Source organism: Ciconia boyciana, chromosome 10 (genome assembly GCF_034638445.1).
Source record: "Ciconia boyciana chromosome 10, ASM3463844v1, whole genome shotgun sequence".
In the NCBI taxonomy this organism is placed as follows: domain Eukaryota; kingdom Metazoa; phylum Chordata; class Aves; order Ciconiiformes; family Ciconiidae; genus Ciconia; species Ciconia boyciana.
In genome coordinates, this window is record NC_132943.1 from 43571719 (window position 1) to 43591533 (window position 19815).

The following is a 19815-nucleotide window of genomic DNA, read 5'->3' on the forward strand; positions in this document are numbered from 1 at the left end:
TTTTGTCCCACAGAATGCCCTGGAGTACAGACAACACATTAGAAGAAATATAAGGAAGGAATAATTTGGGAACTGAACTCTTTTTATAGCAAACTTTTTCCCCCACCCAAAGCACCATTAGCAATGCTGCCAGCAGTCACAGCTCGCACTTTATACCACACCAAAAAAAAGTTCAAGCAGCAAAAGTGAAAACTTCCCATTCAACCTAAATACGCAGTCGCCATTACTGATCCCAAAATGACTACATCCTTACGTAAGGAAAAGCGTCCGAGGCAACGCAGGTACACCACAAAGCAAAGCTCCGCACCAGACGTCCCAGCAAGCCACAGTGACCGAGTGGCCACCAGGCTTCAAGGTACACGAGCTATGGGGAAAGCCCTCTGCTGCTTTCCACAGCACTCTTCCGGAGAAAATACATTACTAGTGAGTGTGTGGGTAATTCTTAGTTTAAACGTAATTTAGATTTAAGTACCTAAAGAGAAACAAAGCATTCTAGCTCTGATCCTTAGGATCCACTCTCAGGATCAGCTGCAGGTGGAGATTGCTTGCCTTCGTTATCCTGTCACAACAGAGCAGCTTCAAGCCAAAGTACCTTTCCCCCCCCACTCACGGGTCTCAAGTGCAAGATGCACATAAGTATCCAGCAATGAGGGGTTTTTTTCCTATACAATGCTGACTGCTCCAAAGGACTGCATGTAAAGGCCCTGTCATGAAGGGTTAGCTATGTTAATTCACACTCCATTAAAGTTTAGACATATCAAACCCAGCCCATTTTTTTCTGTAATATCACCTGGAACCAGTTTCAGGGCTCTGCCACTCCAGTAGCTTGGGCCAAGGTGGAAAATCATCTTTACCATGTATTGTCCACTTCATACAAGACAGACGATTCTCCCGCTTCTCTCGGTTTGTGTTTGGACCAAGATGCATCTGACCCAGCCCTGACTCAGTCCCCTTCCCCTCCAGCCTTTCCTTCTGGCTTCTTCACAGCGTTCTCTTATAAACCCCCAGTTCCTATGGGCTTTTAACTCCTGAGCTTGAAAACACAGCTAAGGATGGTGGAAATAGATCTAGAGTTTGTTTAGCATTGCTTCATGACATGATAGTCCCTGTTACAGGGATTTACACAAAGTGCAAGAAATTTTCTCTTTTCTATCTATAGAAATATATATAAATGGGGGGGGGGGGGGGGGGGGGCACATTTTTTGCTAATGCTCCACTTGCCGTTTGCCAGCACAATATGTTTGCTACCAGGGAAAACTGGATGCTTTTTAGACCCTATAGACTATTGAAGGTAGGAAAGGCAGAAGAGGAGGCATTCTCTCTGGAACATCGTAGCTGGCTTTAAAATCCAAAACATGAGTTGTGAGGTTAAACGCCCTCACATGCACACTTCCAGTGGAGTGGAGATCTGAACACCACGATCTGTTTGAGTTTCAGGCACAGAGCTGGGCGTTCCTCCCCAGCTCCGCACCTCTGCTCCCACTCAGGAATGCCCCGTGGCTGCCACTAAGCAGCGTGGCCAGTCCTGTTCAGCGTCTATAATGATAGCTTTCACTCAAAAATACAGTAATAAAGTCTGCTTAAATAAATATTTTAAGCAAGTTCATGTGATTGAGAACAGGATTCCCGAAGTAGCTTTTTTAATTCTTGTGTATTCAGAGGTAGGAAGCGCTTCCAGCTTGGGCTGTGTTTCAGTGCGGGTATACAAGCACACACAGTCCCGTTCAGAAGGGGATGTTTCACTGATGCTTTTAGATATCTGCCACTTGTTTAATCATGCTCTTTTTTGAATATTTGGAAGTATCACATCAACATGCTCCTGGACCCCAGGACCGAGGCATGCCACGTTTGAGAGGGTAACATGCTTGAGTGCTACAGCATATTATGCGAAGGGAATTACTGTCGCTCTCCGAGCTGGGTTTTATCAGCAGAACTTTACTGCTCGGTTAAGCAAAATCCCTCGTCATCTAACCTGGGCTGAGACAGATGGGGCAGGTCTAATACCATCTTATGAAACTTCCAATTTAAATGAAAAGCATGCCAGCTCCCTGGCTTACTGTTAGAAGAGCAAGAATTAGTTTTGCTTGCTTTTCCCTCTCAGTGCGTCACAAACACCTTCACAAACCTATTGCTGATGCCGAGACCTCAAATCACTACCTTTCACTAACAGAAAATAAACAGAAAAACCCACTGCTCATCAGAGAACAATTTCAGAAATGGAAGAATAAAACCCCACCTGCCGACTGGCCAGATCTGCATCTCCTGCACTGGAGTCCCAACACTCTCTGGGCAAATGCCTCCAACTCTGTCTGCCACTTAGAGGTTAGCAGAAGCAATAACTTGTTCACTGTGATGCCAGAGCTGGTGAGACAAAGTTGTGTCATGTGATGACAATATACTGTCTCCTCCTAAAAGGAGATCTCTGCTCGGAACAAGACTAAGGCAGTACCCTGCTTCCACGCTCCCCCATCCTGCAAGCCCTACAATATCAGCAAGACATTTGAAAGGGTCCTGCTCTGCCCTCATCCTCTTTCCTACCAGGAAAAGACGTCTTGCAAATTAAAAAAAGTGCCATAATGACACCTGTGCTAACGATTTTGCATCTAAATTTCTGAGCGTTACTATTACAATTGTTCTCTGTATTCCTAAGGAGTGCGAGAAAAGCATCACTTGAAAAATTATGATCTTTAAAAATTATGACAATAGCACACAAAATGGAATAAAATCCAGTGCCTTCACTTCCAGGCATCATGGCTTAACAATGTCAAAAGGGGACAAGAACATCATTCGTGACCATGAGGATTTATGAGCATTTTCGTTGTAACTGCACAGCAAAATTTAAAAAAGCAGCTCTGTATTATAAATATTTATCATCAATACAGAGATCAAAGGATGATGATGCAGACAGGACTCAGTGACACTTAGCTTTCATGCGCTTCCTTGAAAAGCCTCAACGGCACTGAAGAAGAGCACATGAGGGACGTCCACTCCTCTACTACCCCATGCCCCAGACTAAGCTCTGGGGACCAAACAGACATTGCCTGCACAAGAGGAGGTGACCAAGCGTTGCTGCTGCGGGCCCCAGAGACCACCATGAACATGCACATCCACGCTTGTGGCAGGAGAACATCAAGGCTGTGGATTCGCAAGGTGGGGAACCAGCACAGGGTGCAGGACGATGGAGCATGAGCAGCTCCATGTAGGGCTTATGCTGGGACACGTCATGGTCTGGGGTCAGCAGCCCTTTGCCGTGAGCTGCCTTTCCATCTGGGCTGAGCCCTCGGCAATGGCCAGGAGAAGCCTGTCCACGGTGCGGGCAGCCAGGTCAGGACAGGCTGAAACACACTGACCCAGAGCTGCTCAGTCACAGCGAGTCTTCTCTCGTCAAGCGTCGCTGTACAGCGCTCCCCGATGCGCCCCTGAGCACCCACCCGTGCGATCCAGATGTTCCCTCATCTGGAGCATCCGGGCCCCCTTCGGTGTTGAGACAGCACACCGCGTGGATCCCCCTACCACCTCCCCTTCCCCAAAGGCAACGCTCGCACGCGCCCGAGGAAGCATCACAACTTGCAGCTGCTACGCTGCATTTCGTGGTAAGAGGGAGCAAACCCGCACCCTGCCTTGCCGACACCGCGCACAGGCAAGATAACGCTTCTCCATCCCCGACCCTTATCTCAACCCAAGTGACACCGCGTTCTCCTTGCAGCGACCTATAAATAGGGCAGCTTATTGGAAACTCAACAAAAAGTAAATGCTAGCTACTGGCGACTGACCCGGGGCACTAGAATAAAATTCAGAGGGCACCAACTGCGTTTAGTTGTGATTAATCAGTCGTGAGATGCAAAGCTTTAGCCTCTGACTTGCCAAAATAAGGTATAAGCACAATATTTTTCTCGGGTCTCCCAAGGGCCTCTATGCAAACAGCCACAAGGTTACGGTTGTTTCAATTAAGGATAGTGACTATCAGGAGAAGTCTGGCCAAAATGTTCCAAGTTCAAAGAAAGTACAAGAACAAAGAATTCAGACAGCCTGCATTAAAAGGGGGGAAAAAAAAACCTCAACAAAACAACACACTGAAATGCAGGAAACCGCTGCCACTTCTTCGCCTCCGCCATTTCAACTTTTCCCCATTTAAAACTCCCATGGTGCTGATTTTGCATTGAGGATATTCACATCATCCAAACGCTGTTGTGGCTTTCATCCCCATGTAAGGAGGGGTTTTTTCCGTTCTTGTCCTCCCGCTTTCTGGTATTTCCAACATTTCTGAAGCCGGATTATTTCCTGTAAATTCTTTTTTCCTCCATCCAACTCATTCACTCTCACAATACGTTATTTGCTCAATAGAAACTCATTCTGTAGGTGCATACAAATACAACTCTGCAAGGAATTAGTCACTATATAAGTTTACCAGAATCTGTATTATATTAAAGCAAAAGCCTGCAAACAACCAAGGGAAGTGTCCTCACATTTACTGCACAGAAACTGATTCTAATATGAGGCTTAATAAGGAAGAACTTATTTTCTCAGACAACCAACAATTTAAGCTTCACACTGCTAATCAGGATACTGAGTTTTCATGGATGGAAAGCAGACTGACATCTGCTAACACCTCCTCTGCCTCAGGGTCATCAAGGGCTCAGGCTATCATCCGGACATGACTAGGACCTGATTTTCACCAAATTCATTTCAATTTCCTACTATCCACTGCAGGTATCATGCAGGCGACCACTACAACACACCACTGTGAGGACGGGCAGCTACAGTTATTACCTGATTTTAGGAGAAGGCAGGGAAGAAAAGCCAACTTGATTTGCCAAAGGTCAGAGAGTAAGTTGGCAGCAGACGCAGAGCCTCCTCACTCCAGAGCAATGAGCTGCTGGGATGAATCGCAGGTATCTTCCCAGTCAGGTGAGGAACTGTCATGCTTCTTCAGAATAAGACCTGGATGCCTTTTCCAACGCACACGCCACAAAGCACTGTTCAAACAAGCCCAGCTGCGATGCGGAGATTACGGGCCAAGCCTTGAGGCTGCCGTTATGCAAGGGAACCTCACTAAACCCACCCATTTCCAAAGCGGGGTTTGCAAGGGTTAGGCTTGCATTTGCAACCACCTGTGTATTTATTTTTCCTGTGGATGGGAATATGTGCTCGTCTGCAATTCTGAACTGACCTTAGATGACTGCAGTGACCCTCCCACACTCCAGCTTATGGGGCTACATCTCCAAATTCATCTGTACTGGTGAAAACTATACCATGCTACCTCCTAAATATCTGTGTATCAGCTGGAAACCCCTCTCCATCCCTGTGACCACTGGCATGTCTGGAGGCCAGGCCTGATCTCCAGCCAGATGTGCAAGGAAAGACTCCTGTATGTCATTTGCCCACTCCCAGATAAGAAGCTTGTGTCAGATGCAGATCATGCAGTTTCTCTCAACAGCCTTCATTCACCTTCATGACCAAATAGCTGCAGTCATTAGTCCCCTGCTCGGTTGAGTTGACTCCTTCTGCAGCTACCATCTCAGGAGCCTGGTGATCCTTGCCATGAAGCCACAGCCCAGCTCCAACAGTTCCACGAAAGCACTATCACTGAACAAGGTGCTTGTCTAGTTACCCTAATACAGTCAAAACAGCCAATTTAAATTAATGCTCCAGTATAAGATTTCAGTGAAAGCTTTTGGCAACATTTATGACAGGATCTGGCTCACCAAGAACAATACTGATGAGGTGCAATTATTTTTCAAGTGCAAATGAACTCGAAAATACCCACCTCAAAACTTTTTTGAGTCTGTCCATCCCTCCCCATCCTCCCCCCAAAACGTATGAACAAACCAGAACTGCTAATTTCATTCATGACAGATTTTTCTTTCCCCGACTGGAGGAATTCAGTCTACCCAGAAAAACTTAATGGAAATCATTCAGTCAGAACATGGATATGCTTCCTTCACAGGTACATTATCAAGTAGATAGGCTTGCTTTGCCTAGTTTTGCATTATATATTCCTTTTCTAATACATTATACAGGCATCAAACGTTAAGAAAAATACAGCAGAAAATAACTTGGTCTGATATTTTTCTAATAAAACAGTTTCCCAAAATATTTAAAGCACAAAAATAAGCTCTTATTACATACAACTGAAAAAATATTTAAGAGCTTAAAACAGTTTTGGAATAGCAAAAAATAAAGCATAAAGGTAGTTCCCCCAATACTTTTTTTTTTTAATACCCTATTGTAACAGCTTAATTTTTAGAAGAAATTTGAAAAAAATTGTATTCATTTATTTCATCTAAGAAACAATATGCACGCAGGTGGCAGATCGCTCTCCTTAGTGAAAATAAAAGCCTTCCATACGTCACTTAACCAATGCACATGATACCCTGACAGCTCAGGATTGTCAAGACTTTCATTAATGTCATTACAGCGTGACTGTCTATGAGCGGGACTACAAACGAGTTAAGGAAGACAAGTTCTGACCTAAATTTCACTCACGGTTTGGTCTTCAGTGCAACCTGGAGAACTGCTACAATAGCTTGTGAAGAGTCCCTCTCTCCAGTGGAAAAGGTCAGTCATTGAATTTCATTAGAAACTTAAATAAATTCACCTTACACAATTCACTAGCAAGAACCATAACAGCTTAAAACACACCTAGCAAAGTGTCATTAAAATGTGCAGTACATTTATTCTCTATATTACAATTACAGTTCAACTCAATGATTCCAAAGCCTTTTATTAGATCATAAAAACTTAAGACCAGCTTATAATGAAATCTCTAATCAAATATGAATGAATCATCCGATATGACACAATTTCTTGAATGAAAAACAGATGGAAAAGTAGTAATGATTGAGTGGTTTAAATCAGAAGATATTAGTTAAGCCAAAAGAGCAGATATTTAATCACAAGCACTTGTTTCAAGTTAAAGGAGACACCGACTTAAGGCAGACCTCAAATCAAGCCAGGGGCAAATACCAAGCCAGCACCAACCATAAAGATAAATGGGATGGCTTTAGTGTAAATGAACTTACTACTGCATGCGAGACAGAAAATGCTGATTTCACATTTCCTTGGTGGCGAGAGGAATTAGGAGAGGATGGAGGAGGACATCTCCCCATGGTCCTCTCTGAGAAGTCTGGAGAGTCCGTGATTTCGGAAAGCACGGGCACGCAGAAGGAAGCCATGCCAGTAAAGCTGAAGTGCTCACGTTGCAATCTAGCTCTCAAAAGACCCTATCTGTTGATGGCAACATCCCATCTTTCAAGGCCTACACACTTAAGAAGTCAAAATAAAGTTAAATCATTACACACTGGCAGCAGTCTCACGTTGACTTGGCACGTCAGTGTTACTAGGGCTTTTCGGCTTGAAGTAGCTTGGTTACAATTTTTCTTTGTATACTAGGTGAACTATGTCTCACAGCCTAAATAATTTTTTGGTTTGAAGCAGGTTTTTTTGGGGCAGGGGAGGGGAGCAGAGGGGAAAAAGCAACAGAAAGGGAGAGGAAAGGTCTATTTAATCAACCAACAGCATTTCTCCAGGTCAGCATCTGGAGACTGCTACAATATTTTTTAGGCATCGTTGCACAAGCCGTTCACCTGATATTCCCTCCATTGCCCAAAGACAAAGCAGAGCCAAATATAGCCCTGAAAATCAATAAACACTGGGGAAGAGCCTCTAGGATCTTGATAAATGCATCTCATGTCAGAAGAGGAATTCCTAAAATCCTAGGAACGCAGGTGGCTGCTGAGCACGGACCTACGGCATCTATTTCCCCTTCAGCAATAAACAACCCCAAGTTAATTTTGGCATAAAGCGCTCTGGGGAGCTCCATAGTACTGAGCACACCAATAAAAAGGGAACACGGACCAAAACAAACACGCTGCTAATGAAACAGTCCTCAGCAACTCCTCCACCCTCATCCTCCGGCTAACGCTCACATCCATCTAGCAGGCGTCAGGAGAAGCTGATGGAAAACAGGAGTTGAGTATAGGGTGTGCCACACCACTCCAGCCATAGGAGAAGTGTTATCTTGAAAAAGTGAGGGAATTAAAAATAAAGTAAAATTAAAAAAACAACAAAGATTTCACCTTTATTACCTCTTTAGGGTTGCATATCCAGGCAAAACACCCAGTGTGGAAACAGACATGGCAAACAGGACACGGCACAGTCACTGAAAGATCGCATCTGAGACAAGCAGGTTTTTCTCACCGAGAAACACCTCAATCCGTGATCAACTTTCCATGAAATATTTATCGCTTTTCATTCATTGCACGGTACTGTTATTTTTAGAAGAGCCAGAGGCAATGGGAACAGATTACTGATTAACAATTCAAGGGAGCCTTTAAATGTCTGCTCGTATCGTGCAATCTCTCCTTCCCTAAGAAGTCATAAAGTTTAATGTAAATACTGTTGTGCACTCAAAGGCTCTTCCCTCCATCACCTGCTTTTATATAAAAGCAAAAGCACCAAACAACCTTTCCTTTGGTAGGGAATCGGGGAGAAGAATTTTGAAAATAACACTTTGTGAACAGTCAGGACTAAGCAAATCCAGTGAAAACTATAGTTGATCAGTGTGAACTAATAAACTAAACAAGGTGAGGGAAGAATAAAGAAAAATAGCAAGTTGGGTCTTTCAGTACAGCAAACTTTCCTGCCAGTACCTTTCATCTAAGAAAACAGCTCCGTATTCAAGTGCTTAAGATTTAAGTGCTGCTTTCAGCTTTTAAAAGAGGAACAATTCGTTAATAATTCATCCCACCTCCTCTGTTTAATAACCGTTTCCTTGTGGGTAAGAAAGGAGATGACAGCTAAATATTTTTTCCGAGACAAAACACAACAAAATAGAGTTTAGGAGCTGCGGGCTCCTGTTATTCCCACCCCACAAGACCAGGCCATCCATGGACCATGTTCTGGGCAGACGTCAAAGTGGTCCCCACTCCAGCAAACCCAAGTCAGCAAGAGAAGTGGTTTAATTCCTCGCAACACGCAAATGCTGAAGTTCAGGCAAGAGATGGTGCCTCACCAGGCTGGCCAAAAAGCTCATCCCTCTTGTGTACACCCCTACACACGCACACAACCCTGCAACGGGCACGTGCTGACAGAGAGTTACAGAGTCATTAAATTATCCTATGACTATGACCGACAAAACATGAGTTTGGGTGCAATATTAGTCCAGCAAAGAGGTCCTGAAGCTTGAACTTCCCTGCTACCCTGCAGGGAGCTTCCCAGAGTCTATAGATGTGGCAATTCCCTCCCCTGTCCTGCATAAATAACTCCAAATTTGCTGACCACATTCTGGGCGCGCTGCAAAGGGCTTTTTATAAAAAGCACAACAATACAGCAAATCATCTGTGGAAATCTGGGAGCTGGCTGAAGCGTTATGCAAGGCTTTCCTTGCTGAGCAACGGGTTACGAAGGTGAGCTTTAGTAGTACCTCTAGCTGGTAAAACACTTTTTATTGTCATCACATGGGCTACATTTTGTACGTCTAGCTTAGGGTTGGAAATAATACCTGTTGCAGTAAATATGAGGTTAACTTGATTTTAACTATTAAGGCTCTGAGCTACACTAACCTGCAGTTTCTCCACTATCTTATGCCAGAGCATCTAAATGGTGGCAAAATTAATACACTAAGCCTGACAAAAATAGCTGCAGCTTTTAAATAAGCTAACAATAGTACAATAAGCAAACAACAAGTTAAACTGCTTAATGTATGGTTGTGACATTAAAATGATTTCTCAAGAACTCACTTTTAATGATTATTTGGTTTTGGGGGTGGGTTTTCCCCCCTCCCTGGACACTCCATGGAGAATAGATCTGGATATTTTTAACATTAAAGGACTAGCCTTTCTGCGTATGAGCTACACTTCTGGGGCACAATAAAACGGTACGCCGTTCCCGTACTAACACATCCCAGTGTGAACAAGGACGAACAGGCTCCTGTCTGCGGAGGCATGAGCCTGTCGGGAGCCCCAAATCCTAGCTGACCGGCCAGCAACCTGAACCTGCTTCAAAGCCCCACTGCACCATGCTGATTTGGTACCTTTCTGAAGGAGCTTTTGAAGCAGACACACTATAGAAAGCAGGCAAGTATCTGAAAACACAGTGCAGTGAGAGGGCATCCCCTTCCTTTGAAGGGATAAATTAACAAAGGCGCGGTATTCGGCTCCGTTAGACCAACTGGACTACCACTCCTTCCTCTTAGAGATGGGGATTAATCTCTGATTTCAAAAGCCTGTAAAATCATGTAACAATATTAGTCCAGAGGCTCCTGCAAACCATTTATTCATACATACATCAACATTTTCTTCAAATGAATGTGGAAGTGAGACTGGATAATTAGATCCAGGAAGAAGAAAAAGCAAGGAGCTGAAAGCTCATGCATAATCCTCTGGCTGCCCCTGCTCTTGCCAGTGTCGGATCCAGAAGAGCCCCAGTACCGTGCTGGAAGAGCCGTCCCAAGGGCTGAGCAGCAGCATGGGGGTAAAGGCAGCGGCAGGAGGTCAGTGTGGCCAGCGGCAGTGGCCCAGGTGGAAAGCAGGGGCGCAGCCACATGTGGAAGAGCCATTTTGAGCAGCCTCACGTAGAAGATGCAGTCTGCTCATCACCACCATTAGGACATCCCCAGTCAAGCCCCTGTTGCTCTTATAGAAACTGCTCAGCAGCAGCCACGCTCCATGCCTTGTTTAACCCACTAATTCCTAGAGTTTTGCAGGGGACTACCATCAGCCCTCAAAAAGTCATCAGAAAAACATCACTGATCACTTCTCTAACGTGCACAATGGCTTCACAGACCACCCGTGGTTTGCAGTTGGAGAACAACCTCAAGAAGGCATGCAGCAGCTTCCCATCTGATCCGCAACAGCAGCCAGAGAGGTCTTCACCTTAGAGGCAAGAAGCCCAGCGCCTTTTCCTCAACCTCTCCATACACCTGTGTTCTGCAATGGATATGTCCCAACACAAACTATTTGCCAGCTGCACTCAACCACAGCAATAAGTTACATGATTTCACTATTACTTTTATCACAACTTGGGAACGCATCCCTGAAAAGCCAATGGAAATGCTATGGGAAGAGGAATTTCTTTCTTAATTCAGTAATTGTACTGTATGCAGATATCCCCAGAACTTCACATGAGGCCATGACCAGCCTATTGGGGAAACACAGCTGGTCAGCTCAGACTGTTCATCCCAATTTTTTACTTAAAGTAAAGGTTTTAAGTTTAAAGTAGAGTTTTATGACTTAAAGTAAAGCTTTTAAGTTTAAAAAGAACTAGTTCCCATCTTATTTAATCCTAGCATTTTATTTATGTATCAGAGATATCAAGCTGTTTTCACATTTCTAATACTAAAGAAATTGCTTAAGATTGTATTGTAACAAAATGAGCAACTATAAAGTTTACAGCGACGACAAAAACTGAAGAGACTTACGGGAGGTACTTAGCTAAAGTATTTTAAAGACAGCCTTATAAAGAAAGAAAATTCATTCTACAAGGTATGCCTAATGAAGATCTATTTGATAAATCTCAAGGATGGTAAAAACATCACTTGTGTACTGTTGATAAGAGGATTATCTACAACATACCTAGATATTTACACAATCGAGGTCTTGAAGACTGCCCCCCCCAGCTTCACATGATGGAAAAGGCATAGCATTGCTCAGTTTAAAGCACAGGAAGAAAAAGTAAGAGGACAAGAGAGCTCTGTCCTTCCCTCCTTACATATGAATCAGTCCCCTTAGGCAGACTGCAGCAAAGTTCACTACTAAAAAGAAGAAAAATACTGTGAAACACAAAAAACGCTTAAAACCAGTATGCTAACTTGCAGGACAACTCCTTCACCTTTCTGCAAGCGATCCACTGCCACCCATCAAAACCAGGCAGTGGCCACCTCTGTGCCCACGTACCTGAGAAGCATTCTCTCCTGCTAAACTTGGCCCCTTAATCGTCCTGAGATTTTCCATGTAACATTAACTGAAAATAATCTGTGTAGTCCTTGCTCTGAAGACCTCTGAATTCAGCAAGTAGAAGTTAAGGAAAAGCAACGTTGCCCCTTCCTCCCCCAGGCCAAAGATGCAGTAATATTCTGAAGCCAGAAAAAGAGAAAGGAGCATTATCAAACAGATTATTCCTGTGCAAGACGTGGGTTGTGGGGGGTTTGTCTTGTTTTACTCTTACAAGCAACTAAAATTCAGAAGCATCAATTATGGGTGATACATTTTTGAAATGAGAAAATGTTTCCCTTCCTCAAATTAATCTTTAATTTATGCAAAAAGCAGAGAGAAATGATTTTCCTAAAAAACACACCTTGCCAATGACTGAACTCCATTCTACTCAACCCAATTCACTCCTAAAATGGTTTCATAAAAATGCTCTAAACATTTTGATTTTGTATTTGAGATGCTTCCACAGAACAGAGCATGTTTAGGACCTGGGTATTGTACATCCCTTTCTCAGCCCTTTCCATCAGAGAAGAACAATAAAAAGGATCAAACTTCTCCTTCACTTGGTTCGTGGTGAAGAGAAAACATTTTGGTTTCCTACAAGTACACCGCAATGATTTTTATCTTACCTAGAAATGTAGTTCTGGGGATAAAGACTCATCGTCTCCTCAAATGTATTCATCATGAGGGCTACAAGTCAGTCGCTTTACCATAACCAGGACGGAATAAGGTTTTAAACGGAATATCCCAGGACACAATTAAGCAATTTTTTTCCTTAAGCTGCTTTTCAACACCACTATTTCAGCCATGCCTGAGACTTGGAACACCACCCCACAAACCCACACATAACTTGTTTTTCCAGAGCAATACTTGGTATTACTTCTTTCTTCTCTCAGAAGGATCTGCAGCAAACTCCTAAAGGTAATAATGATAAAAACCAGACAGGACAATGGTTTGCCGAAGTGGGTAACTCCTCAAACTGACAGCAACTTTTAACAGTAATTTTAAAACCCCATCAGGATACATAGGTATAGGCAGGCACCACACTTGAAAGCCAGCTGATGAGCCACTTCCAAGATCAACGATATTTGCTTGCATTTACAAACAAGCCGAAACATCTTCTTGCTTTTTGCCAAACACTGTGCTTCCAGGTTTTAATTACCGTTCTGCAAATCAAAATATAAGATAGAGATTTCCAGCCCGTGTACGCACTGCAGGGCTGAAGAGAATTGTCCAAAATTTAGCAGAAACTGAATAAGCATAGGGTCTCGAGTGAAAAGTACCTGGGTGACCGCTGTCCAGAGCCAAGGCTGCTTCTTGCGTAAGGCCACATTTTCATTCCCAGTCGGTCCTACCCTTTGCCCATTACACGCACAACCCGCCTGAGCTTTCCAGCACGAGACAGGAATTCCCACTGCTCAAACGCTGGCAGAAGTCATTCGACAAAGAGACATCGCTGCTTATCTGACGTCCCGCCCACTTCGCACGAGCACAGCTCCCCAGCGATGGCTAGCTGTCTATTTTTTCAGTAGGCATACAGGTGAGCTATTAAAAACACTCAAAATGGAGTCCAAACAGTAAGAATTCCATAAGTCCTGTATGAGTCCATAACACCTTAAAGAAGCCTCCTTTCATCTAGGAAAAAAAATAGTCAGAGCACACCTAACTCTACCATCAGGTTACCCACGTTGTTAACCAGCATCAGCCTTTGTCCTGAAATATCTCAAAAGGAAACATTAAACATAACAAGCAACAACAAAATCAATTTAAAAAAAAAGAGTAAAGATAAAAAGACTAAAACCCATCACATTCACAATACCAGCCATTGATCTACTGACAGAAGAGAGGACTCCGAGTCCTCTTGTGCAGAGCCACAAAATTCAATCTAGCACATGGATGAGGAGTAAATGGGGAGTAAAACCTTTAAGTTGACCTGTGTAACCATGCTAGTCTTAAAATGAGAATCTCTCTCAGGGTTAGGAAAATATAACTTCCCGTACCTGCGGACAAGTTTTGGAGCCCACAGAGGGAAGAGAGATTTCTCAGAATCCGAAGCCAAAACACTTGTACCTGGTAAACGAGGATCTCTTCCTTTTTTTCCAACACAACAGCTCTACCTCCTTAAAAGTTTCCTTCCCCACATACGCATTTAAGTCCACAAAAATCTAGGTTAGGTCACAGCCCATTTCCCCCCCCCTCCAATCTACTGAAGTTGTTTTGAATAAGCTTCATTTACATTTTTCCAACTTGCATGACCAGAAGCGCTTAGATCTTCTGCGAGATCTCTTCCTTAATATAAAAGGACCTAAAGGCATTTTGGAAGGCAGCAGAGAAGGGAAAGTTGAGTTTTTGGAAAACTCAAGCTCCTACCTAGAAAGTAGATAATGCTTCATATATCCTATCATCCCTAGTGTAAATGTCTCTATCTGTTTGCACCTGGAAACAAAACACTTTTGGAAGGGAGAAATACAAAAGACAGCAGCAGATTGCTTTCCATAGCATTTCATGTATTGTGACCAAAACTTCGGTTTCCATCACTTGAAGTGCTGCAATTGTGAGCCCTAAGATCTCTCTCAGCTCCATGAGAAGCAGTCTCCAGGATGAACACTGTGGCTGCTGTGCTTGCTTCATACCAGAAGGATAAGACCCATGAGATACCGTAGCAGGATCATTAGAAGAGGGAAGCAAAGCAAATAGCCCAGAGCCCAGCGTGATATGCTTTGATCAGCCTGTGTCTGGCTCCTCATTTCAACACAAGGAGATTTCTCCTTAATGGGAGCAGCAACTCAAAAACCTACTTTGCTTCACAGCGCTCCTTTTAGGCTGTGAAAAGACAGCTTTGTTCTGCTGTCCTCTCCTTTCTAAGGAAAAACAAGCAGCTCCAACCAGGTTAGGCTCTCCCTAGCCCCCTGCCAAGGGTGAGGGCTGAGCTATTTAAGACTCCCAAGGCCGCTGTGCTCCATCCTCCCTCCACTCCCAAATCCCACTCGCCCAGCCTGGGAAAGTAGATGTGTGCAAGTTCTAACAGACTCTGTTCCAGCATTTTACATTTGCATTCTGCTCTCCCACTTGCAAGATAGAGCTGCAGAATATTTTACTGCATTCCCAGAATAGGAACAACATTTATTAAAAGTTTCTTCTTACCAGAGCTAGGCATGTGGTTCACTCTAGGTGGATTCAACAGCTCTACTGGCTGGTCTCTGCCAGAAAGCCCATCTGGAAAGAGAAAAAAAAAAATCACATCAAGTCTTTGGTTAGCTGAGCTATTTTAGACATTCCAAGCAGGGAAGAAAAAAAAAAATCACTAACCAATTATCAATGTAAAACAGAAACACACAAGTAGCACAAATCAATAGAAACAAGAACATTAACAGGACAGCTGCATAACAACTGCTTACACTAAAGCATAAAATAAGATACTGTAGCCCAAATTGCACTCAGGTTTTCCCCGTCTTTAAATCCACAACCGGTACTGATCCCAATCCAAGGAAATAGGCACGTCAGCTTACAAACCTTACCATACAATAACTAAATTGCAATTCATTCCTTGCTCGGAGAACTGAGGGAGTTAAGACAGAAACGCAGCCCTGTGAAGCGAAGTTGAAGAATGGCTGTAATATGCCAGGGAGATATTAAGGAAAACTGACAAATCACTGCAGGAGATTAAAATGCATAGACATGCATAACAAGCCCCATTTTGCATAAGTTTGGATTTCAGAAAGGCATTAAAAACATACTTTGTAAATGATATGCAGAAATCCATCTTGCTGAAGCAGTTCTCTATTTAAAATATTTCAAAGATTGTATCTTGCATTCAGGTAGAGTTAAAACAGAAGAACACAAGACCTACTGCTGTAGACTGCCAGACCAGATTTTCTAGTCACCCATTCCCCTCCCATCTGCCCCCCTCAAATAAAAGTTGAAGCAAAAAATGCTAAATTATGTTTTCAGTACTTAGATTATGAATACTTGAATACAGAAAACTTATCTCAAACCCCTTTGTTCCACTGTAAAATATCTTCACCTTTGCCAGTTCTACCTCACTTGCTCTCCTCTAATGCCTTTCTGCACTCTGTGCTGCAGCACAGATACGATCAAGCCAAACCCTGTCTGGAGACATCAAAGAAGCCACTCCATCTCTCTCAGTCAAAGCAAAGGACAGTATTATAAAAATGTTAAGATGGCAGTGGAACGTTAAAAAAACATAGAAATTATATTTTTAAAAAAATAAAAATAAAAATCACACTTCGTTTTCTTCTCCCTATTTTCTCCATTCCAGGTTTCTGGAGAGAAAGCATAGTTGGGTCTTCTCCATCACTTACATGGGTTTGCCTCCAGTGACCATACCTAAGGATCAGCGCAGCCTCAGGCAATATGTCAGTGAATTAACCTACAACCATCCCGAGTTCTCCTTCTCAAACGAGTAATATAGATTATTCACATTATAATTTTTTTGGCTTTTGGTTTGTTACTTCTAGAGCCAAGAGAGTGGCTGGGCTTGCTGTACCTGAGTGGCCAACCTACAGCGTCGGTGGGATGACACTTGATCAGCTGAGCTTCACCTGCACAAGCAGCAGCGAATGGCAGTAAATGAATAGGCAACAGGATTGAAGGGGTAGAGCAAAACATCGCTACTTTAAATAACATTCAGCCACCAGCCTCTCCAGATTCACAACCCAGTGGTCACTGCAGATCAAAGAGTGAATGGATAGCAAAAAAATATGATCCTCCCTGGTTATTCAAATGTTGGGGTTTACAGCCTTGTTTTTTCTATAAGACAGGCACTTGCTATCTCAGCCCTTGCTCTTACTTTTTAATTCACTGGCGAACTGCAATCATACTTGCTGCTGAAGCCTTTGCTGAACACGCCAGCATCGCCCAGGGACCATGAGCAGCTCACAACACTCATCTCTTCAGCCTGCCAGCAGCTTAAAAAAAACCAAAAAAACCCCAAACATCTCTCTCTCTCACACTCTGCTGGCTCTCCTAGCAATGAAGGAGCAGCTGCCCCAGCAGCTAGCCGGCACGGCACGCGTACCCTCTCCAGCACGTGCTGCAGCTCGGCCAGAGAGCGCATCCGGGAAAAGGGAGCGCACGGCAGGGAGAGGCGAGAACAGCCCCGGGAGCTCCCACATTTTCCTGGGGGACTGAGTAGTTTCAGCTTCTCCGCTGAGCTATTTCAGATGCTGATGTGCCTTCAGAGAAGGACCCATCTACAAAACAGAGCCCTGTACCAGTAGCCCAGGTGCTCTGCGAGACAAATCCAGGTCAATTTTGACGAAAACACCCATTTGCAGCGAGGCTGTTGGAGCGAAGGTGCCCTTTCTCATGCTAAATCCGGCAGTTTTGAACAAGTGACATATTAAACCCGCATGTCCAGCGGTACAAAGCTGCTGGAAGAGAACAACTGACAAGAGCCCACCTATTCCTAGCGCCAGTCGGCAGCACCAGCTATTTCGGCAGGCTCACCTGGCTGGCCAGACACCACGGACGGGCACCTGCACGAAGTAGGTAACTGCTTCGAAGCTGACCAAACTGATACAGGCTTTTTATTTTGTTGTCCGTGGTCTTCCTCCCCTGCTGTTGTGACTTTTCAGTCTCACCAGTGCATCAGAGATCACTAACAAAAGTGTGGGTTAGTGGGGATTTTTAAGACTTTTTTTTTTTTTAAATTCTTGGAGAGAAAGTACCTACCTTTTTTTCAGCTAATTTAGAAAAAACCCACAAACCAACACTCTTCAATCTTTGTGTCAAAATGAGTAATAGACTAATCACAGAAGAACATTTAAGAACATCTTTTAAAGCACTGACACCTTAAACACTGGAAGTGAAGCCAAACTATGTAAGACCGAGGTTCTGCATTTGCTGTGTTAAGTGATTAAAAAAATAAATCTCTATTTGTTTTAAAAAAAAAGAGATAGTTTATCAGGAGATATTTGTATAAGGCACTTCTCCTAAGCTACTAGTATGGATTTAAAAAAGGTTAAAATAAGATGTAAACATGCAAGCTGGCACACTGCTTGCCTCCTCCTGAGAGGTAAGCTATCTCACACCCCAAGGACGCTAAATGCACGCACCCGGCAATCACAACACAGCAAATATGCTATCTGCACAAGTTGGTTACCGTATTTCTTTTTTTTTTTGTAAAACCCTTTGGGTTGGTATGTCCAGACCATAATCACCCCACCTTACTTGATCCTGCTAACCTACCACCTTCTTTCCCAGTATACCCTCTGTATCCTCCTCTCTCCTGCAACTTGCAGACGGGTACCACAAGGTGCATCATCTCCGGCCACAGGAGAGGAGCCTGCACAACCAGGCAGGCCCATTTGGCCCCGTGGGATGACCCGGGACGTGCCTTGGGCACCTGCACACACTCCCTCTGCACATGCACCTCCACCTCTCGATGGGGACGGGCGAGAGCACCAGCCCGCGGGTTGCTCACGCAGCCCCGTCCCGTCCCCGTGCTGTGGTTGCAGGCAGTAGCCCCGCAGTGGGAACAAGCATCCCTGGCATCTCCACAGTTAATAAAGTGCTGAGAAGCAAAGCAATGTTGAAGACATTTCCATTTACTCGCTTTCTAGCATCTAGAGGAGTTTTGGGTGGTGGTTGGTTTTTTTCTGTTTTAATTGAAGGAGCTGCAAACAAACACATGTTCTGCTCTATTGCTCCCCATACACACACCTTCTCTGTTACTACAAAACATGAGCAGCAGTGAAAAAGCCAGGACCTTGGAGATACGTCAAGCTCATTTTATACAGCTACTATGCCTCACTGCAGAAGCAGCACATATTTACGAGAAGCCTATGCTCTGTAAGCAGACTTTCCAAGCTGGAAGTCAGGTTTTGTCTTTTCCCAACAGCCATAGGCCAAAGCCAAAAACTCCTATTCCAGCCACCTCCATAAATGCAGGCAGATTCTATCTGGTTTCAGACACCGCTTGCTATTGGAATACCGCAGGAGAGTCCCCAAAATCACCACAGTCCTACATCGGGTCAGCTACTCAGATGCGAAATCGTCTTTTGCTCTGGATTGCGGTGGTTGCACAGTATCTGTATTACTCAAAGCTGCAATAATTCATACCACCAATGAGCTTCACGTGACAAAAAACTGAGCGCCTTCAACTCAAAACTTTGTTGCATGTGCAGACTTAGCTTGGCTTTTGTGCCCCAAAACAAAGCAAAAAACCCTAGAACACAATACCTCACCTCTTGAAGCAGTTAACATTCCTGTTGTCTCCTCAGCTTCCTACAACAAGCTAAAGATGCTACAAGAAGCAAAGAAGGGATTCACAGGGGTGCTTCTGCAGTCCCCAAAAAGTGGACAGGGATGGGAAGCAGCTTGTCTTACTGCCATGGATAGGCAAAGAAAGCGCAGAGGTCAAACCATGCAATCACGATTTGACCCTTACAAGCCACAAACCCTGCTTTAAATAGTACTGAGACAAACCAGATTACCTACAAAATATTTTCGTGCTCTCTATTAGCCAAGTTTTCTCCTAAGTTACTAAAAATAATTGTCAAGAAAATGCCCTCTTGAATTGGTTCTGTATGACTCAATCTAATGATTTCACCAAAACTATCAGAAAACAGCAAGAGTGAGTTGTCCCAGCTGTACCAGGGAGACTGAACTGGGCAGATTAAGCCCAGGGCTGACGGCAGCCGGCGATGAAATGATGCCCGCAAACGGTCCGGTCCAAGATGCTTGCAAGGGAAAAACACTGCACCATCCATCGAGCCTGGAAGGAGGCAGACACCAGCCTGTCTGATTTATGGCCCGAGTTAGAGAACATTTAGAGTAGTTTAATTTCCAGATGGGTATTTCTACTCATTAATTAATAAGATGAAGCCATTATTCATTGATGGGAACTTGAACACTTTATTTT

The 19815-nt window shown here is 43.9% G+C and overlaps 1 protein-coding gene across 10 annotated transcripts in view; it reads right to left on the reverse strand.

Annotated features, from left to right (window-relative positions):
• The window catches only part of HDAC4 (histone deacetylase 4), a 277372-nt gene that overhangs the window by 162070 nt on the left and 95487 nt on the right, over positions 1-19815 (reverse strand). For all 10 annotated transcript variants that reach the window (XR_012044288.1, XM_072874161.1, XM_072874155.1 and 7 more), the window contains exon 3: positions 15075-15146. Coding sequence is in view for 9 of the 10 variants with exons in the window: in XM_072874161.1 (XP_072730262.1) it covers positions 15075-15146 (72 nt within the window). In the remaining variant the exon portion in view is untranslated. The remainder of the gene's footprint in view (positions 1-15074; positions 15147-19815) is intronic.